This window comes from Choristoneura fumiferana, chromosome 14, assembly GCF_025370935.1.
Source record: "Choristoneura fumiferana chromosome 14, NRCan_CFum_1, whole genome shotgun sequence".
Classification (NCBI taxonomy): Eukaryota; Metazoa; Arthropoda; class Insecta; order Lepidoptera; family Tortricidae; genus Choristoneura; species Choristoneura fumiferana.
This window is the reverse complement of record NC_133485.1, coordinates 12011762-12035231: the sequence shown is the minus strand read 5'-3', so window position 1 is coordinate 12035231 and position 23470 is coordinate 12011762. Positions and strand designations below refer to the sequence as shown.

General features: G+C 37.4%; 3 protein-coding genes across 5 annotated transcripts in view; 1 reads left to right on the top strand and 2 right to left on the bottom strand.

Annotated features, from left to right (window-relative positions):
• The window catches only part of LOC141435144 (uncharacterized), a 44934-nt gene extending 23914 nt beyond the window's left edge, over nt 1–21020 (bottom strand). Inside the window, exons 1-7 of one of the 3 annotated variants that reach the window (XM_074097729.1) lie at nt 20897–21003; nt 20247–20298; nt 16686–16712; nt 16547–16573; nt 16183–16209; nt 15846–15866; nt 14404–14528 (exon numbers count right to left, since the gene is read on the bottom strand). In XM_074097729.1, coding sequence (XP_073953830.1) covers nt 14494–14528; nt 15846–15866; nt 16183–16209; nt 16547–16573; nt 16686–16712; nt 20247–20298; nt 20897–20911 — 204 coding nt within the window. In that variant the 5' untranslated portion in view covers nt 20912–21003 and the 3' untranslated portion in view covers nt 14404–14493. Of the gene's footprint in view, nt 1–14403; nt 14529–15845; nt 15867–16182; nt 16210–16546; nt 16574–16685; nt 16713–20246; nt 20299–20896 lie in introns of those variants that run through there. The other 2 variants (XM_074097727.1, XM_074097728.1) reach the window with 2 other exon arrangements.
• On the top strand, nt 9527–12296 carry LOC141435148 (uncharacterized). Its single transcript, XM_074097733.1, has 2 exons — nt 9527–9818; nt 11851–12296. Exons 1-2 carry the CDS (start codon nt 9786–9788, stop codon nt 12043–12045), a joined length of 228 nt encoding a protein of 75 aa, XP_073953834.1. The 5' UTR covers nt 9527–9785; the 3' UTR covers nt 12046–12296.
• LOC141435146 (uncharacterized) lies at nt 12293–14047 on the bottom strand. The gene is made up of 2 exons (XM_074097730.1): nt 12919–14047; nt 12293–12837 (listed from the first exon to the last, which is right to left on the bottom strand). The coding sequence occupies exons 1-2, from the start codon at nt 12958–12960 to the stop codon at nt 12472–12474; spliced, it is 408 nt and encodes a 135-aa protein (XP_073953831.1). The 5' UTR covers nt 12961–14047; the 3' UTR covers nt 12293–12471.
• Nucleotides 21021–23470: the final 2450 nt, after the last annotated feature.

Sequence of the window (23470 nt, the reverse complement as noted above, 5' to 3'; positions counted from 1 at the left end):
TATGGCATTCGGCAGTTGCGGTTGCAGCTGCCAGAATGCAGTCCGTGTGTACTGTCCATTGATTTTTTTATATCATTGTTGCAGATTTTGGTTATTCAAAGATCATTTTACTTGCCAATATCCTGAACCCAAGAGCAGGCTTAAACAGCAAACTTCATTTCGTTTCAGAGCCTGGGTTAATTATAGAATTGAAAAACAAAGTACAACTTTACAAAAATGAAATCGGTGTGTCGAGCCCTCACGGGAAAGAAGCAAAGAAGAAAACCCCAGACAAAGCAATAAATAATTATTATAAAATAAATAAAGAATTATTATTATTAAGGAATTATACAATCTAGCGTTAATTTGGGACCCATTTTGTTAAAAAATCCTTTAAATTGTCATACAAAATGACAGATATTCGACCTTAAGTGGGTCCAAATTAACGCTCGTGACGCACACTATATTCAAAATGTTAAATATTTAATTTATTACTATTCCTATTAATTCAATATACCTAATGTAACCTGATGTGTGCTATAAATTTGAATATAGCATACTTTGTAAATAATTTGCATGCTACATTAAGCAGAGCATCAATGATCCAAACTTCATATTATTACAAACACATATCATTGTAAACCCATAATCAGCAAATAAAGTAATTATTAAAATAATTATTAGAATAAGTAATTATTACTATTATAAATAAATTGACAAACTGAATATATTATATGACGTATTGAAATTTGCTAATATTTTTTCCCTTGTCTTTTTTTATGATTTTCTTCGCGTTTTTCCCTTGTGACATTTTGTTATTCCCCTGGCTGTCTAAAGTTATAGGAATGTATATTTCTATACCAAATTAATCAAATTAGCTTATAATTAAATAAGTACATTTTCGTATTTGAAAGTAAATAGGTTGAGTAGAAAAAAATGTTCTTATCTACAAAAATAAGGACGTAAGTAATATGGGGGTAGGTACGCTCTTTTGCTGGTAAACTTTATACGAGAATGCGTCTGGACCGATGTGGTTTCTGTAAAAGGTGAGTGTCCGCCGTCTCTTGCTTTTTAGGGTTCTGGAGCCAAAATGGCAAAAACGGAACCCTTATAGTTTCGCCATGTCTGTCTGTCTGTCTGTCCGTCCGCGTCTTTGCTGAGGGACTATCAATGCTAGAAAGCTGTAATTTTGCACGGATATATATATAATCTATGCCGACAAAATAGTGCAATAAAAAATATAAAAACATTTTTTACGGTACCTCCCATAGACGTAAAGTGGGGGTGATTTTTTTTTCTCATCGAACCCTATAATGTGGGATATCGTTGGATAGGTCTTTTAAAACCATTAGGGGTTTCGATTCAGTGATCTATTTGCGAAATATTCAACTTTAAAGTGAAAATTTTAATTAAAATAGAGCGTTCCCCCCTCTAAAAACTAAACAGGTGGGTGGAAAAATTTGAAAAAATTCACAATGGTAGGAAGTATATGAAACTTACAACGAAAACTATAACGGCTAAGTTTGCTTGAGAATTAGTATTAGTAGTTTAAGAGTAAATAGCAGCCTAAGGTATAAAATATACCTAAACTTGGAAGATTCCATATAAAATACGAAATCCTTAGAAAAATATTACTTATTTTTTTTGTAATGGCTACGGAACCCTATTTTGGGCGTGTCCGACACGCTCTTGGCCGGTTTTTTTTAGTAACGGCTACGGAACCCTCATTGAAGAGTAAGATATTATTACACTCTTAGCAGGTTTTTTTATAGTTACTTTTCATTTGGTAGGTAACGTTTATCGCTTAAATATAACGAACTGAATCAAATTTTATTATTCGACATGCACTTTGTTATTTTTAATATCATTATGTTTGTTCAATTAGTTCAATCTGCCTACTCAAACCAATTTACCTTGCTTCTCTGCAAATCACGTGCGTAAGACAACTACGCAAATGGACGCTTTTGTGTGAACTTAAATAATATTACTTTGCTACTCCGCACTGTATCTCGTGGTTGAGGATTTGCCAAGTACTTATCATATTATGTACCCTGATATGGACAAAATTCATCACAAAAATGTGTTTAGGTGCTCCTAAATATTTGACGATTGTAATTTAAGTCTTGTAATCGCGTTAATAATTTCGACCACCTGGAAAATCAAAGATATGAATCACAATTAGATGGACCTCCGCAAATTTCAGCTTATTCAATAAATTTAATTATTCTGTATATTTAATTAATTATTGTTAGGTATCGAAGAGGAGATGGAGGGACGACTTAGATGCCTATAATGTGGGATGGCGGGAGCTCGCCTTTGATAGGCAGGAGTGGAGCAAGAGAGGAGAGGCCTTTGCCCAGCAGTGGGACACAAAAATAGGCTAATAAAAAAATAAAAAAAGGTATAATTTAACTAGGTAAACAAACACATCTACTCTACAGATACATATCATGGTGTTTGTTAATTTACCTAATAAAATTTTATTTAAGAAATTTATAGCTCACTTCGCTAGATTGGTAGATAAATGGATTAGTGTTTTGTGACGTATCTACACTGTGACCCTCACAGCTTTCGGGTCAGGCCCCAAATAGTGACCTACACGTCTAAATCATAGAGGAGTAAGCGATGTTTGCGTTGCGACTTGTCACCTCCGGTGCAGGGCTATTGCCAGAATTGGTTCGCTCGGGTGACCAGCTATTTTAAGTTCATTCGAGGATATTACGGCGTCTTCAACCATTCCTCTACGTATTTGAATATTTGAGTTGAAAACTTAAGCAATGAGGGCTAAAAGACGAAGAAATATTGCTAGATGGCGTTAGTGTTGTGAGGTTTTTTTAACGTTACGTTCTTGCTTGCAATTGGCTAATAACGAAATGAGCCAATGCTCTATCGTTTTTTTGTCTTACTAGATGGTGCCACTGTTGCGTGAGGTTTGTAAGTGTGGCTTTCAAAGTCTGTTATTACGGGCGCGAAAACAAAGTTTAGATTAAAATCATATTTAATACATCTTAAAACCGTACCATAAAAATATCGAGCAACTACAGTCTTGCGTAGTCCCGTTTTCGAAAGACAAAACTGTCTCAAAACACAGACATTCATTGCCCCTTATCGCATAATTGCCATAATTAATTTCAGGTAGCTGGTGAGCTTTTGGGGCAAAAACTATGAGATTTGACATTCGGAGACCTCACGCTACACTAGCGCCTCTAGCGGCAAATTCATACACGATAGCCCTCATTGCAAGCTAGACCGTAACGTCAAAAAAACTTCACGATACTAACGCCATCTCGCGATATTTCGCGTGTCTTTTAGTCCTCATTCTTCCTACCTACCTAGGAGAATCTATACTATAATCACCTATAATGCAACTTTAAAGACTGCGCGGGCGCTCGCGTTCGCTTTCGCCATTTCTTTCTACCCTCATGCTATGCTGTGTGACAGGAAGAAATTAAACAGTAAGGCCTCAGGTTTTTATACGAAGTCAGGAATTGAAATAGTCGAAAATCCAGAAGTCAAATGGAGATGAAATCAGCCAAATTTGAATGTTATTGGGCTAGCCGAACGCATCTGGATCGCTGTGCTAAAGTCATCATCGATTGGGCTCGTAGTAGGTAGGTGATGCCAGGACAAGTTGACACGTCTCAATCCAAATTGTTATTTTAAAATTATGCGAAAGATATTGTCGGATGTAAAGAAAAAGCGTATGGACAGCAGTGGGACATTAAAATAAAAAGAAATGTCGAAAATACAAACTGAGACATGGATGCACAGAAAAACCAGAGAAACAGACCAGCACTGGGAATCGAACCCAGGTTCTCAGCAATCCGTGCTGCGTGCTATAACCCCAACACCACTGCTGGACAGGAATTCAGGAATCAGGGACCTGAGATATGTATGCATAGGAAAAATTCATGTCTAGATTCCTGTCCAGCAGTGGTGTAGGGGTTAGCACGGATTGCTGAGGACCTGGGTTCGATTTCCAGTGCTGGTCTCTTTTTCTGGTTTTTCTGTGCATCCATGTCTCAGTTTGTATTTTCGATATGGTTTCACGGGATACCCGTAAAAGTAACAAATTTGGAGTTGAAATAAAAAATAAAAAAAAACTCAAAAAAAACAATCATAAAAAGAAATGTTTCAGCCGTACTGACACTAAAATAAATTTATTGGCAGACTGTTAGTTCAAGATTTTCAAAAACGGAGTCAACTGCACTTACAGCATTTCTAAAGGCCTACCTGATATTGACATAATTCTTTCATCATGGGAACTATTCAACAGTGGCCGAAACCAATCGCATCCTCCCTCAACGTGGTCACAGCGAGTCAATCATGGTCCAGTCAACATAATGAGGCCTGGCTGAGCCGTGCGTAGCCAATCGTCACATACAGATGGATGCCACTCTCCGCGAAAATCTTAACACTAGCAGGGACTTTACGGGTCTAGTCAATAATGTTTTTCCGTCGTATTTTGGCGGATAAGTTCGTAGTTATCGTGCTTCCTCAACAAGCTTCAGTAAGCTAGTTGAGAAAGCAAGATCCTCGTAAAGACGAACTTTTCAAAGGGCAAAACATTAAATTTTCACTACATCTCTGTAGCTTTATAAAAAAAAACATTATTTATGAAGCTCGAACCATTTTGTTTATCGTTCAGCACTCGAAACAAACGATCGGTTTTCTTTTATCTTCTCATTTTAACCTTCAGGAAAATGAAACATTCATGAAACAGATATAAAATTCAGATCTATTGTCAAGAAGACATTAATATCTAAGGCGTATTATAAAGTTAATGATTATATCATGGACAATGATATTTGGAAATAATTCCTATCTGCATTAGCGATCCCTTCAAATAGCGAACCTACTGTGTTAAAAATAAAGTTGTGTTATAATATTGTAAATCTGTTAAAAAAAACTTACCTCGTTGACTTTCTTGGCGGGTTCTTCTCAACAGAGGTTTTTCCGAACCGGTGGTAGATTTTTTTTGACATTCATAAGTGCTTGTTACCTATAGCCTGAATTGAATAGGTAAAGATATTTTGGCTTTGACTTTGACTTTGAAAAAAACCGAAAAGCCTCGAGAAACACTTGGCCGGTTTGTATCTTACGTTTGAAAAATCGATCAATGATGTAAGTGTAATAAATAAGTAATTATAAAAAATATAGTGCTGGTAATAAATTACTACATTCCCAATAGTGCATATTGTCTTTTGAACCATTAACATACCTACCTACACATTGCGTATCTGTTTCTTGCCGACTTTATTTCGAGGCGAGATATCACCTCCTTCAGAAGCAGATCTGTTTTCTCTACCTGTTCACAAAAGCGCGGTCTTGCAATTTCAGACCCTTCCAAAACTATGAAATTTCAAAAAAGGGTTGCACAGCTCTTTCAACTGCTGTAATAGAAAAGAGAGACATAGATCTTGCACAACATAACAAATTTCTAAAAGACACATGCAAAGAAGGTCAAAAAGAGAAAGATATTCTTGACGACAAACTTATGGAAACTATCCTGGCCAAACTCTCACCAACTAAGAAAAGAGCAATTGAACGATCGATTTCTACGAAAATGAAAACAGAATCCTCTAACTGGCTATCTGTCATACCGACAACAAAATGTCACTTTGACCTGTCTCCTTTTGAATTCAGGGATGCATTAGCAATACGCTAACAACAATTACCAGTCCTCATGCCAAAATCATGTGATGGTTGCGGTAGCGATGGATTCAATATATTAGGTAGTTAGTGAATGTGAAAGTGAAGCCTTTATTATCATTTTTTATTATGTTTTAGTAAAAGAATTAGACTTGTTATTTTCCTTATAAAATTAATTAGCGCGCAATGTATCGCTACGTGATAATACTTTGTTTTTGTTCAAAACGTCGCACTCGTTGAAATGACAGCTGTCACAGAACCCTTCTCTCTAGTATCAAATTATTGTACGCATTACATTACTGCTCTAAAATATTTCAAAAATTAATTACGCTCTGCTAGTTAATTCTAAATTAAAAATTTGTTTTGATATCGGTTTACAGCACTTAAATCTTCGTCTAGTTATAGTTTGAGGTAGTATCAAAAATACACGCTGTATATCATGCTCTTTGTTGCAAAACTGGCAGTTTCATAACACGTCGTCATAACGAAATCAGAGATCTGTTCTGCAAACACAACACGCATTTGGAAATTTAGTTAAAGAATCCGGCGTCGGGCTTCTAATAGGCTCTCGTTAGTAATCCCCTTCTTACGCCCCTTAATGCACAATGTACTATTTTACAAAATAGTCCTTGGGCTTAACACGCAAAAAAAGACCCTTGGGTTTTATTCTGGGGGTTGCCACCAAGTTAACCTGCTTGTCACGACACTGCTTACGAGCAAATGTGGTGAAAGTGCAATATTTCTGATAGGTATTCTAGTTAATAGAAGCCGTGGTGGCCTAGTGGTTTAACCTATCGCTTCTCAAGCAGAGGGTCGTGGGTTCGAACCCCGGCTCGCACCTATGAGTTTTTCGAAATTCATGTGCGGAATTACATTTGAAATTTACCACGAGCTTTGCGGTGAAGGAAAACATTGTGAGGAAACCTGCACAAAACTGCGAAGCGATTCAATGGTTCGTGCGAAGTTCCCAATCCGCACTGGGCCCACGTGGGAACTATGGCCCATGCCGTCTTGTTCGGAGAGGAGGCCTGTGCCCAGCAGTGGGACGTGTATAGGCTGGGATGATGATGAATCTAATTAAAATTAAATTTAAATTTATATCTGTTTATTTCATAACAATTTTACAATTAGTTACATGATATTCCTAGCTAATCTTTATTTTTAAAGATTTTAGTTGATAGACTAAATAGAAAATTATTATTATTTACCCAGGAATCTACCCAATTGTTGAATTAACGACACGTGTGTCGCAAAAATACGTGTGTAAAATGTACATTCATGTAAAAAGGACAAGCAAACGTTACGTTAATTAAAGATTAACGAGCGATTATAGAAAACTGGCCAAGAGCGTGTCGGACACGCCCAAGATAGAGTTCCGTAGCCATTATGAAAAAATCGAATCAAATTAAAGTTGAATAAAGTAAAAGGTTGCCTGGAAGAGATCGCTCTTGAGCGATAAGGCCGCCTATTGCTGACCTTGTAATTTTAATAATTTGTTTTCTGTATCGCTTACTATGTCTGGTGTACAATAAGAGTCTTTGTATTGTATTGTTGTATTGTTGAATATTTGGCAAACAGATCACTGAATCGAAAAATCGTCTTGGAAACCAAAACCTACTTATCCAACGATACCCACACCACACTATAGGGCTAGTTGTTTTATTTTTATTACCACTTTGTCGGTGTAACTGACAGACGGACAGACATGGCGAAGCTATAAGGGTTCCTCCGCGTAGTTGGCTATGGAACATAAAAAATGGTTTCTGTTACAGTGACCGTGGGAACTTCATGAATGTGAAACATAATGCAAGGTATAATATCACGTTGACAATAGATACCCAGAAATAAAGTATATATTAGCGTTATGGAATTAACAAAAGAGCCAAATCATTTTACGCAGAATAAAGCATCCACAGTCGTGGCGTCGCAAATATTTATATCTATGAACCTAATGCAAAGGTAAGCTTATTTTAATTTAATAAAAAACCCCAACGCAAAAGTAATCAGTTCCAAACCAACATCTCAATCCTCCATGAGCTCGGCATTAAACAGCGTCTTTCTTCCATCGGCCAATGTCGTATTCTCACTTTCGATCGAGAAAACACATCTCAGGTACGGCTTGTGGTTCAAGGGAAGGTTGAAGGCACGAGAGCACGCGCAGAGGGGCTACTAGAAAACTCGCAAATCGAATTTCGTATCGCATCGTCCCTTTCACTCTCGTACTAAATGACAGAAGCGTCAGCGGGACGGCAACATACGAAGTTCGAGTTTGGCACTTCGTGGTATTGGGCCAGAAGGGCTACTACGAAACTCGAAACTCGAAGTTCGTATCGTACCGTCCCTCTCGCTCTCGTATTAAATAGTATAAGTTTCAGAGGGACCGCACGACGCGAACTTCAAGTTTCGAGTTTCGTAGTAGCCCTGCAGGTCACCCATGCGTTGGATGGACCAAGTTAATGATGCACTCCACGGTCCACTCTACGAGTGTTCGAGAAGGGCTGTAGTACGGGAGGAATGGCGACGGATTGTAAGACCAAGAAGAAAGATAAAAGTTAGACGCCAATGTCTATCTTTCTGTCTGCCTGTCGGTGGCATCGTAGCCCTCAAATGAATGGACCATTTCGATGCGTTTTTTTTTAAAGCAGGTTTTCTAGCGATGTCTCTTAGACTTGTCAAAATCGGTTGAGCCATTTTTTGTCACTCTAAAATGTTCTCTATGATTACTGCTAGCAGTATTGGCAGTAAATTGTCAGGTAAATAGGTGACCGTCGCGGTTGGCAAACCTGAGTGTCAATAATCTACATTTATTTTTTAATTTATAAAATTCTCGGGTCGAAAATGTTTGTGACACCTTCAAAACGGCTTGACCGATTTTCATGAAATTTTTTGTATATTCGGTAGGTTTGAGAATAGGATGTGAACTATTTTCCATACTTAGTTTCTACGCATACAGAGTCGCGGGTAACAGCTAGTACTTACTTAGTATATAATATTTTTAGGAAATTGAATAGCGCACCATGGTACCATGGCACCATTTCTAAATCAATTTTAACCCCCGACGCAAAAAGAGCCTAAGCTGTTGATATAAGTTTGACCGCTATGTGTGTCTGTGCGTCTGCGTGCCTGTCTGTGACACCGTTGCTCTTAAACGGTTGGACCGATTTGAATGCGATTTTTATTATTTTAAATCAGGTTTTTTACTGTGATATCTTTAGTGATATAGAATGTCGGTATGATAATCAGTAGCACAAAGATTCCACCCTGGGACGCGATTCAGTTTCTTTGATTGTACATAAGCTGTGATTATAAGTAATGTCTTTCTTTACATTCATTTGTTTGTATTATAATGCAATTGAGATGGATCTACATCTTGCAGAGTATTAGACCATCAATTAAGATGCTAAGAATGCTCAGCATTCCTTGTTGTTATGAATAGACAAGGACAAATAAGGCGACAACGTCCTTTTCTGTTGCAAAAAGTTACATCATTTACAAAAAAAAAGCCAATACAGTTAAAAAGACTTTGATACATTTTTTATTCAAAAATACAAACTAAAACATAGATGTAAAGAAACACTAGAAAAAGAGACCAGCGCTGGGAATCGAACCCAGGTCCTCAGCATTCCGTGCTGCGTGCTATGTGCTATATACCTCTACACCACCACTAGACAGGATTACAGACACAAATTTCTCCTATGCGCTACATACCTCAGCTAAAGCGACACTAAAATACAAAAAGACTACAAAAACCAATCTTTACATTTTTTATTCATTCCCGTTTCTGATCGCTTAATCACGCTTCGTTTCTCATTTCAACAGTAGTTATATCGAAGCAAAAGCATGAAAATTGGACACGTTTCATGTAGTTTAATAGTAAACAACGTAGTTTGATAAGTTTATTTGCGTGCGCCACGCGACGCAGAACGTTCCTCAGTTGGCACAGCCCTATCAGTTTGAACCCATTGTCCTCTAATTTCACCGCCTGATTACTATGACACACGTGCGTGCTACGGGGAAAATCGGAGCATCCTGTTGATCCTTTGTGTCCAGAATCAGTAGGATCCAAGGCTTTGGACTGACCGTACATAAAGAGCCCACTATAGCAGCAGCAGCGACTAGTTCGTGACTTGTCAGTGATATTTTGATAACGCGTAATGGATTACCGATTGACCATCCTCATGTGCATTGTAAGTGGATTTACAGTCTCTAACATTGTACGTACAGCCATCAGATATTTCGGAACGGCCAGTGATTAAAAATATCGAAGCAATAACTTAATGGTGCTTAGAATAGAGTAGATTTTCCGATATTTTTGACCACCTCGGACGCTCCAAAAATCTGATAGCGACTGAACAGTTTAGAAAACTGAATCGCGTGTCAGGGTGGGACCTTTTCAAAATCAATTTAGCTGTGATATCTTTGGTAGATGTGTGGAATGTCAATATGACATTAGTAGCACAAAGGTTCCACCCACGCGATTCAGTTTCCTTGACTGTACCAATAAGCTTTAAACAGATCTCATGTTAAGTGCAATGACTGCTCTTAATTGCTATTGTTAAGATGTACACAGCATTGAAGACAATGATCGGACATTGCTCGCAATTTTAAATATCCAGACTACACTGAAAAAAAAAGGTTTACTAACGGTAACAAAAAAAAAGGTCGCTTGTAAGATAAGTTGAGTGACTACAAAACTAAGGCCTACTAGTAGATAAAAGTTAGGTGATGTCTTACAAAAACAGTTTTGCAATATTAGCATAATTTTGGTTCCTAATTAGTAAATTTTGGCTAAACGTAGCCAAACTAGTTCAGCTATCCTTTTTTTAGGGTTCTGTAGCCAAAATGGCAAAAACGGAATACTTATAGTTTCGCCATGTCTGTCTGTCTGTCCGTCCGCTGCTTTGCTCAGGGACTATCAATGCTAGAAAGCTGTAATTTTGCACGAATATATTTCTAAACTATGCCGACAAAATGGTACAATAAAAATACGTAAAGTGGGGTGATATTATTTTTCTCTCATCCAACCTTGTAATGTGGGGTATAGTTGAATAGGTATTTTAAAACCATTACGGGGTTGCTAAAACGATTTTTCGATTCAGTGATTTATTTGCAAAATATTCGACTTTAAAGTGCAAATTTTCATTAAAATCGAGCGTCCCCCCCTTCTAAAATCTAAACTGGTGGGTGGAAAAATTTGAAAAAGTTCAGGATGGTAGTAAGTATGTATAACAAACAAACTTACAAGGAAAACTATAACGGTTAAGTTTCCTTGAGAATTATTAGTAGTTTAAGAGTAAATAGCAGCCTAGGTATAAAAAATATACCTAAACTTGGAATATTCCGTACAAAATACGAAATCCTTGGAAAAATATTAATACATTTTTTCGGAACCCTATTTCGGGTGTGTCTCCGACATGCTCTTGGCCGGTTTTTTTTCAGTGTGCACGAAACCAAATTAATTTAATATTTAAAAGTGTTGAACAATTAAGAAATAATCGGTTTATACAGTGTAGTCTAGGTTTTTAATACTGACTGTCTTCTGAGTTTCTACTTTTTTTTAATATTGATTTAATGCATTTGACTGAGACGAGAGTCCTATGTTAAATATTTTTGGAAATCATTTCAAATATTTAGAAAGCATGTTTTACTACTCTATGATAAATTCCTGATATTTGTGTGACAGATAATATATCCGTGATTCACATTTGAAAAAAAAAACACAAACATGATTTCATGTAGGTAAATATGTCCTATAAAACGTAAGGATTTTATTAGAAAGTTAAACAACATGCAGGGGGTTCAAATTCTTTAATTGTTGCACAGTTTTTACTTCATAATCATACACCGTAGATTCGGCAGTTATTCTTAACTATCGATTTGTAATTTATAAATTACGCTAATACCCAGGAGGATATAATTTATTTGACATTAACAATAATTACACTTTTCATACTTACCCATCCGTTGATTATTATTATTATTATGTTCGGACACATCGCGACTTTAGTTACCCCAAGCAAGAGCATCCATAAGGCTATGTACGCACTATGCGGCAACTGCGCGGTTTTAGCGCGCCGTCTCTTTCTCAGGCGATACTTTGAAGAGGGACAGCGTTAAAACCGCGCGTCTAACGGCATAGTGCGTACGTAGTCCAAAGATTACAATCATTAAAATAGTCATTTTATTTATCTATAGTTATTGAAATACCCATTGTTCCAGCTCCTCTTTGCTCTAGTGTCGGCATCACCCGTAGAACTCAGAGAGAAGAGAGACGTCATGGAGTATATGAAAGGTGCATGGAACGAGATGGTCAAAACCATGAGTGACGCCGGAGACGCGGTTGTTCACGTCTTCAAACCAACTGAGAAAACCGTTCTTGACCAATTAGCTCAGGGAGTCAAGGGACTTGCATAAAATTGGACAATATAAAATGTATCTGTATTGATTTCTGTTATATCATTTTAATACGTAAGTTACACTGGCCGGTATCACTTACCAGATTGTAAACGTGAATATTTAAGTATTTTATATTTGAAATTATATCGAGTTATGCATATCAGCACAATACAATTTGTAAATTAATTGAATTAATATTGTGTATTTAAATGTGTATTAATAACGGAACTACAGGGGTTTATAATGCTAAATAAAATTAAACAACTCAATTTTTTGTTTTTATTAGTAAAATAATACGAAAAATTACTCTGTGCCAATCATAGTGCCCTAATGTGACTACCTATAGATCTGTGACGTAATTCGAGTGGACGTGTAGAACAAACGGCTATAAAATTAATAAAAAATAATGATACTCAATTAGATTGGCCGTGCGTGCACCAAAAACTAAACGTCACTTATGTACGTCGCGTTGGACCCTATTTCAAGGGTGCCGTCCTTGTAAAAATCATCGTTGTCGTCACAGAACTCCACAAGTTTATCAGTGCTTAGTTGCAAAGGCATTGGTACTCGACTCTCTGGATAGTCGGGCCTTTTCTCGTAATCATAATCATCTTTGTGTCTATGCCGCGTCGGGAGTATGAATATACCAGCCGAGAGCCCACTCTTCTTCTCAGGAGTGATCTCCGCATTGGCTTGAAGTTCAAGCTCTTGATTTCTCTTAATTATGTCCCCTATGCTGTAATGCGCGTGGCGTTTGTGCCGCTCTCGAACGAACATGCAGTAGATTAGCCACAGAACCAGCAACGCGGACTGCAAGACAAAAATAAGTTGTCCGACCGGTTTTCGTTAAGGATAAGGACACCGAATTGTAGTGAGTTAAAACAAACTTACCAGAACTATGGCTGCGATGAATCCAGCGATGTATTCGGTCATTTTTTGTAAATATTGGGATACACAATTTTTTTTTTACGTCGTGTCGGCGTCGCTAGACGAGTGTCGCAAGCGAAGTCGGACGGGAACAGTCGCCGCGAGCGCACCCGTACTCGGCGCACTCAATTAATGTCACTTGGACTCTTTTAATGCGTGATGTCATCAAGAGCTACATTGGTGGAGCTTCATTAACAATGAAACTGATTGTTTATACTAATTTACAAGCCACCCGGCTTGTTCCTGAACACGATACGGTCTTAAGTAAATCTTGCATAATACTACGCTGCGCCTACACTTCCTTGCTGCGGCTTTATGCCGTCGTCTCTTTTTAATCGACGCATCGAAAAGAGACAACAGTGTTGTGACTAAGTGGTTATGCCGTTTAAAGAGAGGCAATTAATAATCATGATAGTAGATTTCTATAATCAGACTAACTTCGGAGCCTATTATAATGTGTCATTTTGATAGTGGTTATTTTCCAATCTAGCAAGTGGCATTGTGGTACGGATGCTGTTCGGACTTGACCTGATTGCCCAATATCGGGTCTTGACAATACATCAATTCATACAATACACGAAGGAATCTTGCTCAGGGTCGCGTGTTTATTTTTAGAAGCGAGATTTCAAGTGTTAGTCGGTTAACCGCGATTATTTATTTAGTTAGTGATCACTGAATGTGTTGATGTTTGGCTGGCTTGACATGGGCTTGACGAAACCAAATTTCAAAATAAGCTACGAACGAAGTTTATTTAAATTTATAAATCTTTATTAAAATTATAAAATAATCCGTTCAACATAATATTTTGATGAGGTAGGTTTGTATTTTCCCGGTATTTGTTCAAAGGATTACCTAATCATTTTCTAAATCACCTAAGTAAGTAGTGGTAAAATGTTGCCCTAAGGGTACAAAAGCAGTAGCCGCACGTTTTACTGCAATGCGACAGGATAAAGTTTAGCTTTTGATTTTTGTCGCCTTACATTAAATTGAGAGCACATTCTACTGAACATGTTAACGTGCCGATTTTAGTGCAGGCGCTAAAAATGAATAGGTACCTACCTAGTAAGAACACATCTGAATTACATTAAATACATATTTTAATTGTATATACCTATAAATAAACACATTCTTATTGCATTAAGCCGCAAGAGATGAGTGGCCGTGCCTATTTATGTACTTAGAGGTCTTGCGTTCGAATCCCGGTAGGAGCACCACACGAGTGCGTGTGATTGCAATATTACGATTTATATTTAAATAATGGTGCTAACAAGGTATTAGGTACCAATACTTTAAAAGTTGTTATTTTGCACAAAACAATTTAACTGACTAAACAATCATTCTGTGCATATTTCTGACAAGATAGTTAATTTTCTCATGATATACAACTATTGTACTTAAGTGACGTGTGTAACACGATCAAAATCATTTGTAAGAATAACTTTAAACAAATTGAGTATTAAAAAATCTTTATTGTAGGTAGGTTTAGGGCTATATGATAGGTATGCATAATATTTGAAAAATTCTGTGATTGCTATTATATTATTTGTTCCCAGGCCCGCCTCTTGGTTGTGGTCCTGTAAGAAAATTCAAAAACTAAAATATCCATCACATCTAACGGGAGCCATGAAATCAGGTTTCGAGAAAACATAGGTTTATTTTACCGAAATCAGATATCGTGAGATATGATAGGTATAGCTACGTAGAAGCTTATTTTTATTAGCATTGAGCACAGTTGTACTAAAACGTTATTGCTCATAGAAGGCGCTTAGGATAACACATTTTCTACGGAACCGTGTTTATCTTTAATGTGAACCCAATATATCGATGTAGGTATAGAACAGAAACTGAATCACGTACCAAGGTAGAATTTTAGTGCTACTGATATCGGAATTGACATTTCGTACATCTGCCAAAGAAATCATAGCGAAATTGACTATGAATAGGTCGCACTCTGGTACCCGATTCGACTGTATTTACTAGCGTCATGAAACTTGGAAACCGAAAGTTCGTATCGTACCATCCCTTTCACTCTCGTATATAATATAACCGTCAGCGGGACAGTAAGATACGAAATTCGAATTTTGCACTTCGTAGTATAGCACTCGGATCGGAGTGGTACTACTTACTGAAAAATATTAAAATAATTGGCTTTAGAATATGTTAAGAATAATTTAGCAATATGACATTGTACTTAATAATGATATTACCAATAAAGGAGTATGAGTGAGTCTACCTGTTTATGACGTTAGAGGATCCGTCAAAATATCAGGATCAAAGGTAATCACAGCCCCGTAGAAAATATGTGTAATGTCATTGTCAACATCCGGAAGACGTCCACTGTTAAACAAAGGCCTCACTCAGGCCAGCACGCGGTTTCTTGCGAATCTCTCGATGCCATCAGTCCACCTAGTTGGGAGGCTTGTCAAAGTTTCGTCTTCCGATTCGTGGTCGCCACACGAAGAGTGTATTTACTAGTGATGACCTGTGGCTCTGAGACGTGGTTCTTGACTGTGGGCCTCTTGAAGAGGCTCAGAGTCACGCAACGAGCTATGAAGATAGCTATGCTTGGAGTTTTTTGCGCGATATGAACCGGAGTAGGGAAATTTGCTGAAGAACTAAAGTCATCAACATAGCTCGAAGAATATGCAAGTTGAAGTGGCAATGGGCGGGCCATATTCAGCACCGGCTTGAACAAGGTAGAGCAAGATAGTCTACCCCGCTTCCGCGCCTCTCGAAAGGCGCTATCATAATTTTATTTTGCACTGGAAACCGGAAAATGGCGCCCCTTGCCATCTGGTGGCTAGAGCGAGAACTCCTGTTGCTCTACCCCAGGGCCGTGTATAAACATTAATCGCTTATAACTGTCATGTGTTTGGGATTTTTCCACTCACCCGGTCCGTCAACCACGTTCACTGCAAGGAAAATAATGAGAATAAGTGGAACAATATGGTTAAAGTACCTATTCTTAATTGGAATAGTGTAAGATATCCCGATGTTCTAAGTATATAAGTACAGTAAAGTCTGTTATATGTACAAAACCGCGCTTACTTTAGTATTATTTGACTTTGATTGTAGGTATTTGATTGTAAAAATATGAATTTATGAATCACAGACACTTTTTTCGACGTAATAATGCTATGGTAACATGTTTTCGAGTGGTGGTAGATCAATAGATACTTTTCTTCCACTTTAATGTTTAGATATTTTAAATAAATATAAGATAATTACCTCCATTATCGCCGTCCACAACATGAACTGAAAGAAAAGTATGGTCATTATATTCTATATGTTTTTCGATATACTTTTTGCTCGAATGGACTGGATAGTAATATACATTTAAAGAAAAGCCTTTAAAACACAGTGTACGATTTATCTGTTTTAGTTTTTTTTGATCGAGTGAAGTTGGCGCATCGTATTATATATATTTCAACTCGATGAAAAAAAGGAGTATTAAAATGTTTAAAGATGAACCAAAATTTAAATGGTATAAATAAAGGTTTCTGATATTATTACAAATATTTTTTAATGTCAGATCAGCTGACCTCAATTATCAACTAAATAGTTTACAAATAATAGTAGGTATTTTATTTACCTTGGTCTTGTCCATCAACGACGTGCACTGAAACAAAAAATATAAAAGGAACATTAAACAAATTACTGCTTACTCGTAATTAGCCACTGGTTAATTAACTAAGTAAAAATAATTTTATTTAACAGTTCTTTTTATTTACCTTGATCCTGGCCGTCGACTACGTTCACTGTAAAGAAAAATAATTGTATTATTTTTCATATCGAAATACTCGTAAGTAGACTTGCAACGAATAATTTATTCGGTCATAATGCCGAATACCGAATATTCGCACCCTGGCCAAATAGTCGAATATTCGGCAAAAGTATTCGACTAGAGAGTGATACAAAAACAAGGGTGCGACTACGAAATTCGAAGTTCGTATCGAACTGTCCCTCTCATCATCATATTAGCCTATATACGTCACTGCTGGGCACAGGCCTCCTCTCAGAACAAAAGGGCTTGGCCATAGTTCCCACGCGGGCCCAGTGCGGATTGGGAACTTCACATACACCATTGAATTGCTTCGCAGGTTTGTGCAGGTTCCTCACGATGTTTTCGTTCACCGCAAAGCTCGTGATAAATTTCAAATGTAACTCCGCATATGAATTTCGAAAAACTCAGAGGTGCGAGCCGGGGTTTGAACCCACGACCTCTGCTTGAGAGCGATAGGTCAAACCACTAGGCCACCACGGCTTCTTACGTCCTTATGTCCCTCTCACTCTCGTATTAAATATAAGCGTCAGCGGGACGGCAACATACGAACTTCGATTTTTGAACTTCGTAGTATAAGGCCTGATGTCGTATTTGCCTAACGTTTCTGGCGTTCGCGATCGCAATCAAATGACAGATATTGTATGCGAAATCTGTCATTTGATTGCGATCGCGGCCTTCAGAAACGTTAGGCAATACGGCCTCTGGTCTCGACGGGATTTGTTTCTCGCTTGTTTGTAATCTCTATATCTTCCATAATATTCTTCTAAAGATATTTTTAATAAGGATAATATAAATTTAGATATTTATTTATAGTTTTTTTGTTAATACGTATTGTAATACATATGTGATTATACTACAATCATTTATCTCTCTATTTTGTTGATTATGTTTTTGATGACAACACATTTTTTATAAATATGATCACAAGACTAGAAAACAATTTCTTAAGTATTCGGTACGCCGAACGTACGTTGGGGATTAGGCCGAATAACCAATAATAGCCGAATAATCGTTGCACGCAAGTATCTAAATTCAAAGAACCTATAATTGTAGAATCAACTTTTACATGATAAAATTGCGGGAAGTGATAAGGTAAGTAAATAAAATTGTCTTAAATTGACATTAAGAGTCCACCCACGCCAAACGGCGCGAGCGGTTTTGTACCTCCCCCCGCGACCCCTCTGAGATAGATCGCGTGCACCGCGATTTGTTCGTAGGCGTCATGTTGACAGCAACGCGTTTTCGCGCGCAGTGCGCCGCAATACGGTAGCGCAAAAAGCGGTAAAGTTTTTCAGAAATGTCAAAACGATCTTTGTTATGGAGCTTGTATTGAATAGGTACGTCATAGACTGACTGCTATGACAAGGCTATGACGTTATTTTTAAACCAAGGTGTAGAGTTACAGCTCCATAATTAGATGTAATAATAAATTTAAAAAAAAGTTTCAGCACTAGATTATGTTCGCAACTTTGCCCCTGTGGAAAATATGAAATACGAATAAAGTAGATTACTTATTCTTAAAATTCCGAATAATCCTTTCTTATTGCAGTTCTCTACTCAACTTAAGGTACGAGTATATAGTTTTTATGCAACAGTTGTATAAAAAGGGTTCAAAAAAGGTGAGTGGCGTAAGTTACGTTGTGAGCTTTAGCGTACATTCGTAAGAAAAAGACGCCGCGAGCTTTTTTGACTTACTATACAACGTTGCATATATTACTTTTTCTTCGACTGGGTACTTATTCATTAACATACAAAATTAGAGAAACAGTAAACTTTAAAGGTTTTCATACTTTAGTAAAGTATGGCAAATGCAGAGAAGGTAAACAACAATAAACAAGTGAGAAATATGAAAATGTGTTGTCTAGTTAAATTTTGTTTTTAATGAACGTTTACTTGCCTGTTATGGGGAATAGACAATAAGACTTTTCCAGAATCTTGTTATGTACACTGTTCGTGATTAAGTAAATCACAGATTGCAGTATAGGAGTAGATAAATCATATTAATATGCCTGCCAATTTGAAGTCTCTAGCTAGAGCTAGGTTAAAACTACTCATGCGTTGTCGGTCAGTTAGTTAATTGGTTTTAAAAAAAAGTGGCTAATGTAGTCCCAAAACTAGCCAATCTGGCTACTTACTGAGTGTCTATAGCGGCAACACTGATAACTCACACGGTCGTGCATGCATCGTGACCAAGACCTTGTTTACGAGTATTACGCTGACTTGCATTCGCTAATTGTGCGGTTTGCATTATTACGAATCCTCATTTATATAACGATTGTTGAACTCATATTTTTAATCCAAATAAGTTTAATTTCAACTGATGTATAGTCAAGTGCAAATTAAGATCTATTTCAACCACTCAAAAATATGTTACTTTGGCCTTATTGCGTCGGAATAAGAGTCTGTGGTACTTATTATTGAAACTTTGAATAAGTTCATATTTTTACACTTGACTGTACATATCGTCACTACTTTGAAAAATTCCCGTATCTCAAAATCGAGAATTTTACTGAGTGAACTTAAAGAACATTATTTCAAGAGTAAATTTTGTTGACGTATTGATTAGAGATACAAGATGTTTTCAAAGTAGTGCCGGTATGCTTATGTTTTGAAAATGAAAAAGGGCCATGGTGTAGTAACATAATAATTTTTGTTTTTTGCAATTTTTGGATATTCGTTAATGGGACGGTTGGTTAGTAAACGTGCTAAAGGGCATGTCTCAGACAAAACAATTCCATAAGTAAAATAACTCTTAAATGCACACCAACACATACATAGTAAGCAGCACAGAAAACACATGTATAAGTATGGAGATATACCAAGGTAAGCAATAGGCCTTATCGCTTCAGAGTGATCTCTTCCAGGCAACCTTTACAATAGACATACTTTTCAATGCAAAGAATATATTTTTGCCTGACTCGTTGCCATTACGGTCGTGGTGGGTAGAGGGCTTTATTTGTCGAGAATCGAAGTATTTTTAACTACGTAGGCCGTGGTGGCCGAGTGGTTGACCTATGGCCTCTCAAGCAGAGGATCGTGGGTTCAAACCCCGGCTCGCACCTCTGAGTTTTTCGAAATTCATGTGCGAAACTACATTTGAAATTCACCAAGAGCTTTACGGTGAAGGAAAGCATCGTTAGGAAACCTGCACAACCTGCGAAGCAATTCAATGGTGTGTGTGAAGTTCCCAATCCGCACTGGGCCCGCGTTGGAACTACTGCCCAAGCCCTCTCATTCTGAGAGGAGGCCTGTGCCCAGCGGTGGGACATATATCGGCTGTGGTGAGGACATACAAGCTGAGGTAGGCTTCTAGTTTTCAGTGTATTGTCAGTGTTGCTATATAAAATCTTTTTGAAAATGCCTCTTTTCTCAAGGGTAGCGATTCGCTGACATACTATAGTTATGAATAAGAATAAATTAGAAGGAAAAAGTAATAAAAATCGAATAGTATAAATAAGACAATTTTGTTCTCGATAATTACACAAGAGTTAATATAATATTAACTTACCTTGAGGATGCGCCTGCGCAATCGCGAACAAAGCCACCAACAACAGAACGAACTGGAATCAAATTAATTAATATGAATCAGGATGCTTGTACGGTACTATTGAAAACGGAATTATGTGTTGACCTTGTAAGGCCTAAAAACTATTATTTCGAATTAGAGTTATTATTTCGCTTCGCAAAAATGTAAAATAGACTTTATTAGAATATATATATAACCTACATCCGCGCAGACGAAGTCGCGGGCATAAACTAGTAACTTAATAAATATATCCATATCAAAGCAATAAATGAACCCGAACGCTATGGTCAGCCATAATATGATTTTGTGTTCTTGTTATAATCACGGTGCTCTATAGAACAATATTTTATAAGTAATGCAGGGTGCCTCAGACCATGTGGGTGGCTTTAAATGCAAGGTTCGATTTTACTATAGCTACTTCTAAGTCAAGGTTCAAGAAAACCAAGTTCAATGAAAAACATTTTTTTATATGCAGGAGGGGCACCTGATGGAAAGCAATCACTCATCATGGACATCCATAATGTTAGAAGCTTTAAGGTTTTGTCAAATTTACAACACTAATTTATCAAGCTATTGATTGAGTCTGATTGTCCTACAGTTTTATTTCGAGTTTTTGCAATTATTATACTTACAGTGATCTTATTCATGATGATTATCTTAACGATGTTGCACGAAAACAATGATATATCTGTCGCGTGAATCGTTCACAAGTCTTTTATATACCGCTGAGACTAATATTGACTTATTTTAAACAAAGGATAACCCCCTGACCGTCGTGCCGTCAGATAAGCGCTTTTACGCACCTAATGTGGCCTAATACATTACCAGTTGAAGATTTCTTACATAATTGGCTGATTTTTACCCGCGGCTTCGCATGAGTAAATCTCCAAAAGTTATTTTCGGACCCGTCATGACCAGTACAACTACTCATTTCTCAAAGGGCCGGCAACGCACCTGTAACTCAACTTATGTTATGGATGTGGATGTCCATGGGCTGCGGTGGTTGCTTTCCGTTAGGTGAGACGCCTGCTCGTTTTCCCTCTATCATATAAAGAAAACAAGAAAAATTATTTCATTTTGCACAAATCACCCGCGCCATAATATGTAATGAGTGGTAGGAATTTTGGGATTTTATCCCAATCCAGTGGGAATATTGGGCTAACAAAGTAGCCTATGTGTTATTCCAGATATACAGCTATCTGCATACCAAATTTCACGAAGTTTGCGCAGCTCAGCTCTTCGCAAAATTATTAAGTTTTTCCGTATGTCAGTATTTTTCAACCTGTGGGTCGCGACCCCCTGGGGAGTCCCGAAGCCTCTTTAGGGTGGTCGCGGAGCCCCTATTAGATGCTGGGAACACTAATTCAGTAAAAAAAGAAAACTATTTATTAAGTACTCGTAAATGCGTTAATAATATAATTATATTTGTCAAAAAATAAAATACATGAATAAAAAAACACCGGGTAGGGTGGTCGCGAAATATATCCATTAATCGAAGCAATTACTATTTCCTCGAGTAATGAAGGTTTCGTAATTTCAGTAGGCAGAGAATGAAACATGAAATTAGTGTCAGCACTTCATTAATTTAATGTGCCAAATAAAAAAAAATATTTATTAAGAAAATAAAAAATATCCATAGGACTAAAAAACTACTATTAAATTAAAATAACTAAAACTAAAACTTTAATTAAAAAAGAGAGGTGGGCCTCTTGGCATGGTGCCCATCACGCAGGCAGCATTCCCGCGTTGAACTGCGATTGCGATTCTTTGCGTGAAATTATTATTAGAGCGATGAAAAATTTAATAAAAAGAGCTCTACATCGAAATAATAAAGTACATAAAAACGCAAGTGGATACAATAAAATCTTAAGCAGTCAGTACGTGACAGAGATTATAGATTCCGATGTTTTATCTCTTCCTCTTGACTCACAAAAGACAACGACGACGATCATGAATAAGTAACAACAGACAACATTCTGGTTGTCTCTATAAATCTTTAAAGATAGCCGTTGATAAAATTGACACTGAAATATTATGCCTCAATATATTATCAGTAGATTATTGTCGTGGCCTGGAAGTAGGCAATTGCTGGCTGAGTATGAGAATTAAAAGTACGAGCTTGCGAGTCCGTTTAACTAATACGAAGCCAATAATTGCTATTCCAGCCGAGACTAATATAAAGCTGTACTCAACAAAATATATTATGACATTTAATTTTATTCCAATAAAACTTTTCATGCTTTCCAGTCTTTTTTTCATAATAAAAACAGCAGGTGTATTTTTCCACCGAAAACACCACAAGCTGTTTCAGATCCAAAAAAAAGTCTGGAGTTCCAACAAAATAACTGTAGCAGCCATTTGAGTTGGCTGTGTACGACTTGAGCCAACATTTCCGTGGCCGTTTTCACTTTTTAAAAAGTTTGAGACTCGACAATAGAGGTGGGTAAATCCGGATCTGAAGATTCAAAAGACTTGGACTAACGAACGAATCTTTCTCTCTCTCACGATTCTGTACTTCAGCAGGGCTACTCCGAAACCCGAAACTCGAAGTTCGTGTCGTGCGTACCCTCTCGCTCTCGTATCAAACAGTGTAAGTGTCAGAGGGACCGCACGACACGAACTTCGAGTTTCGAGTTTCGGAGTAGCCCAGCAGTTCAGTCAGCGGGTGGGGCACCGCAGTACCGTACCGACACCGACCGACCGATCCGAGCCGGGGCGGATCGGCCATAGATAAATTAATAATCGCTCGAAAGAACCGGAGTCAATAAAGGAGTCGGATTCAATAAGCGGATTCGGTACCGACACCGGAGCTGGATCTAGTGAGTCAGATCACTTCGCGGAGTTGAGATTACCCATGTCTACTCGACAATAATAAATTATTGTCGAGCTAGCGCGCCTTCCATTTTTTTATTACTTTTTAATTTCTCGCTGACCATAAATTATGCAGTTAGCCTTCTGGTATGTAAGGAATAATGTAGACTATGACTTACGGAAATTTTTGAGAAAAAATATTTGTGGGAGGCAGGAAGTTGTGCAAGGCCTGTCTGGATTATTACCACGATCTTATTCTCTAATCCTACCGTTAAGCAACCTTTCGGGGTGAAAAGCGAGATAGTCGATGAAAATTATAACAAGGATTTTAATTTTCCTTGACCTAGATCGACTTAGTTTAGTTCCAAACTAACCAAAGCTTTTATTACGGGTAC

Bases quoted from the DNA above. Each gene is read 5' to 3' on its own strand.
- LOC141435148 (XM_074097733.1), top strand. From the start codon at position 9,786: ATGGATTACCGATTGACCATCCTCATGTGCATT. The intron at 9,819-11,850 runs GTAAGTGGATTT...CCATTGTTCCAG, and splicing joins TGACCATCCTCATGTGCATT to CTCCTCTTTGCTCTAGTGTC.
- LOC141435146 (XM_074097730.1), bottom strand. From the start codon at position 12,960: ATGACCGAATACATCGCTGGATTCATCGCAGCCATAGTTCTG. The intron at 12,838-12,918 runs GTAAGTTTGTTT...TTTGTCTTGCAG, and splicing joins TCATCGCAGCCATAGTTCTG to TCCGCGTTGCTGGTTCTGTG.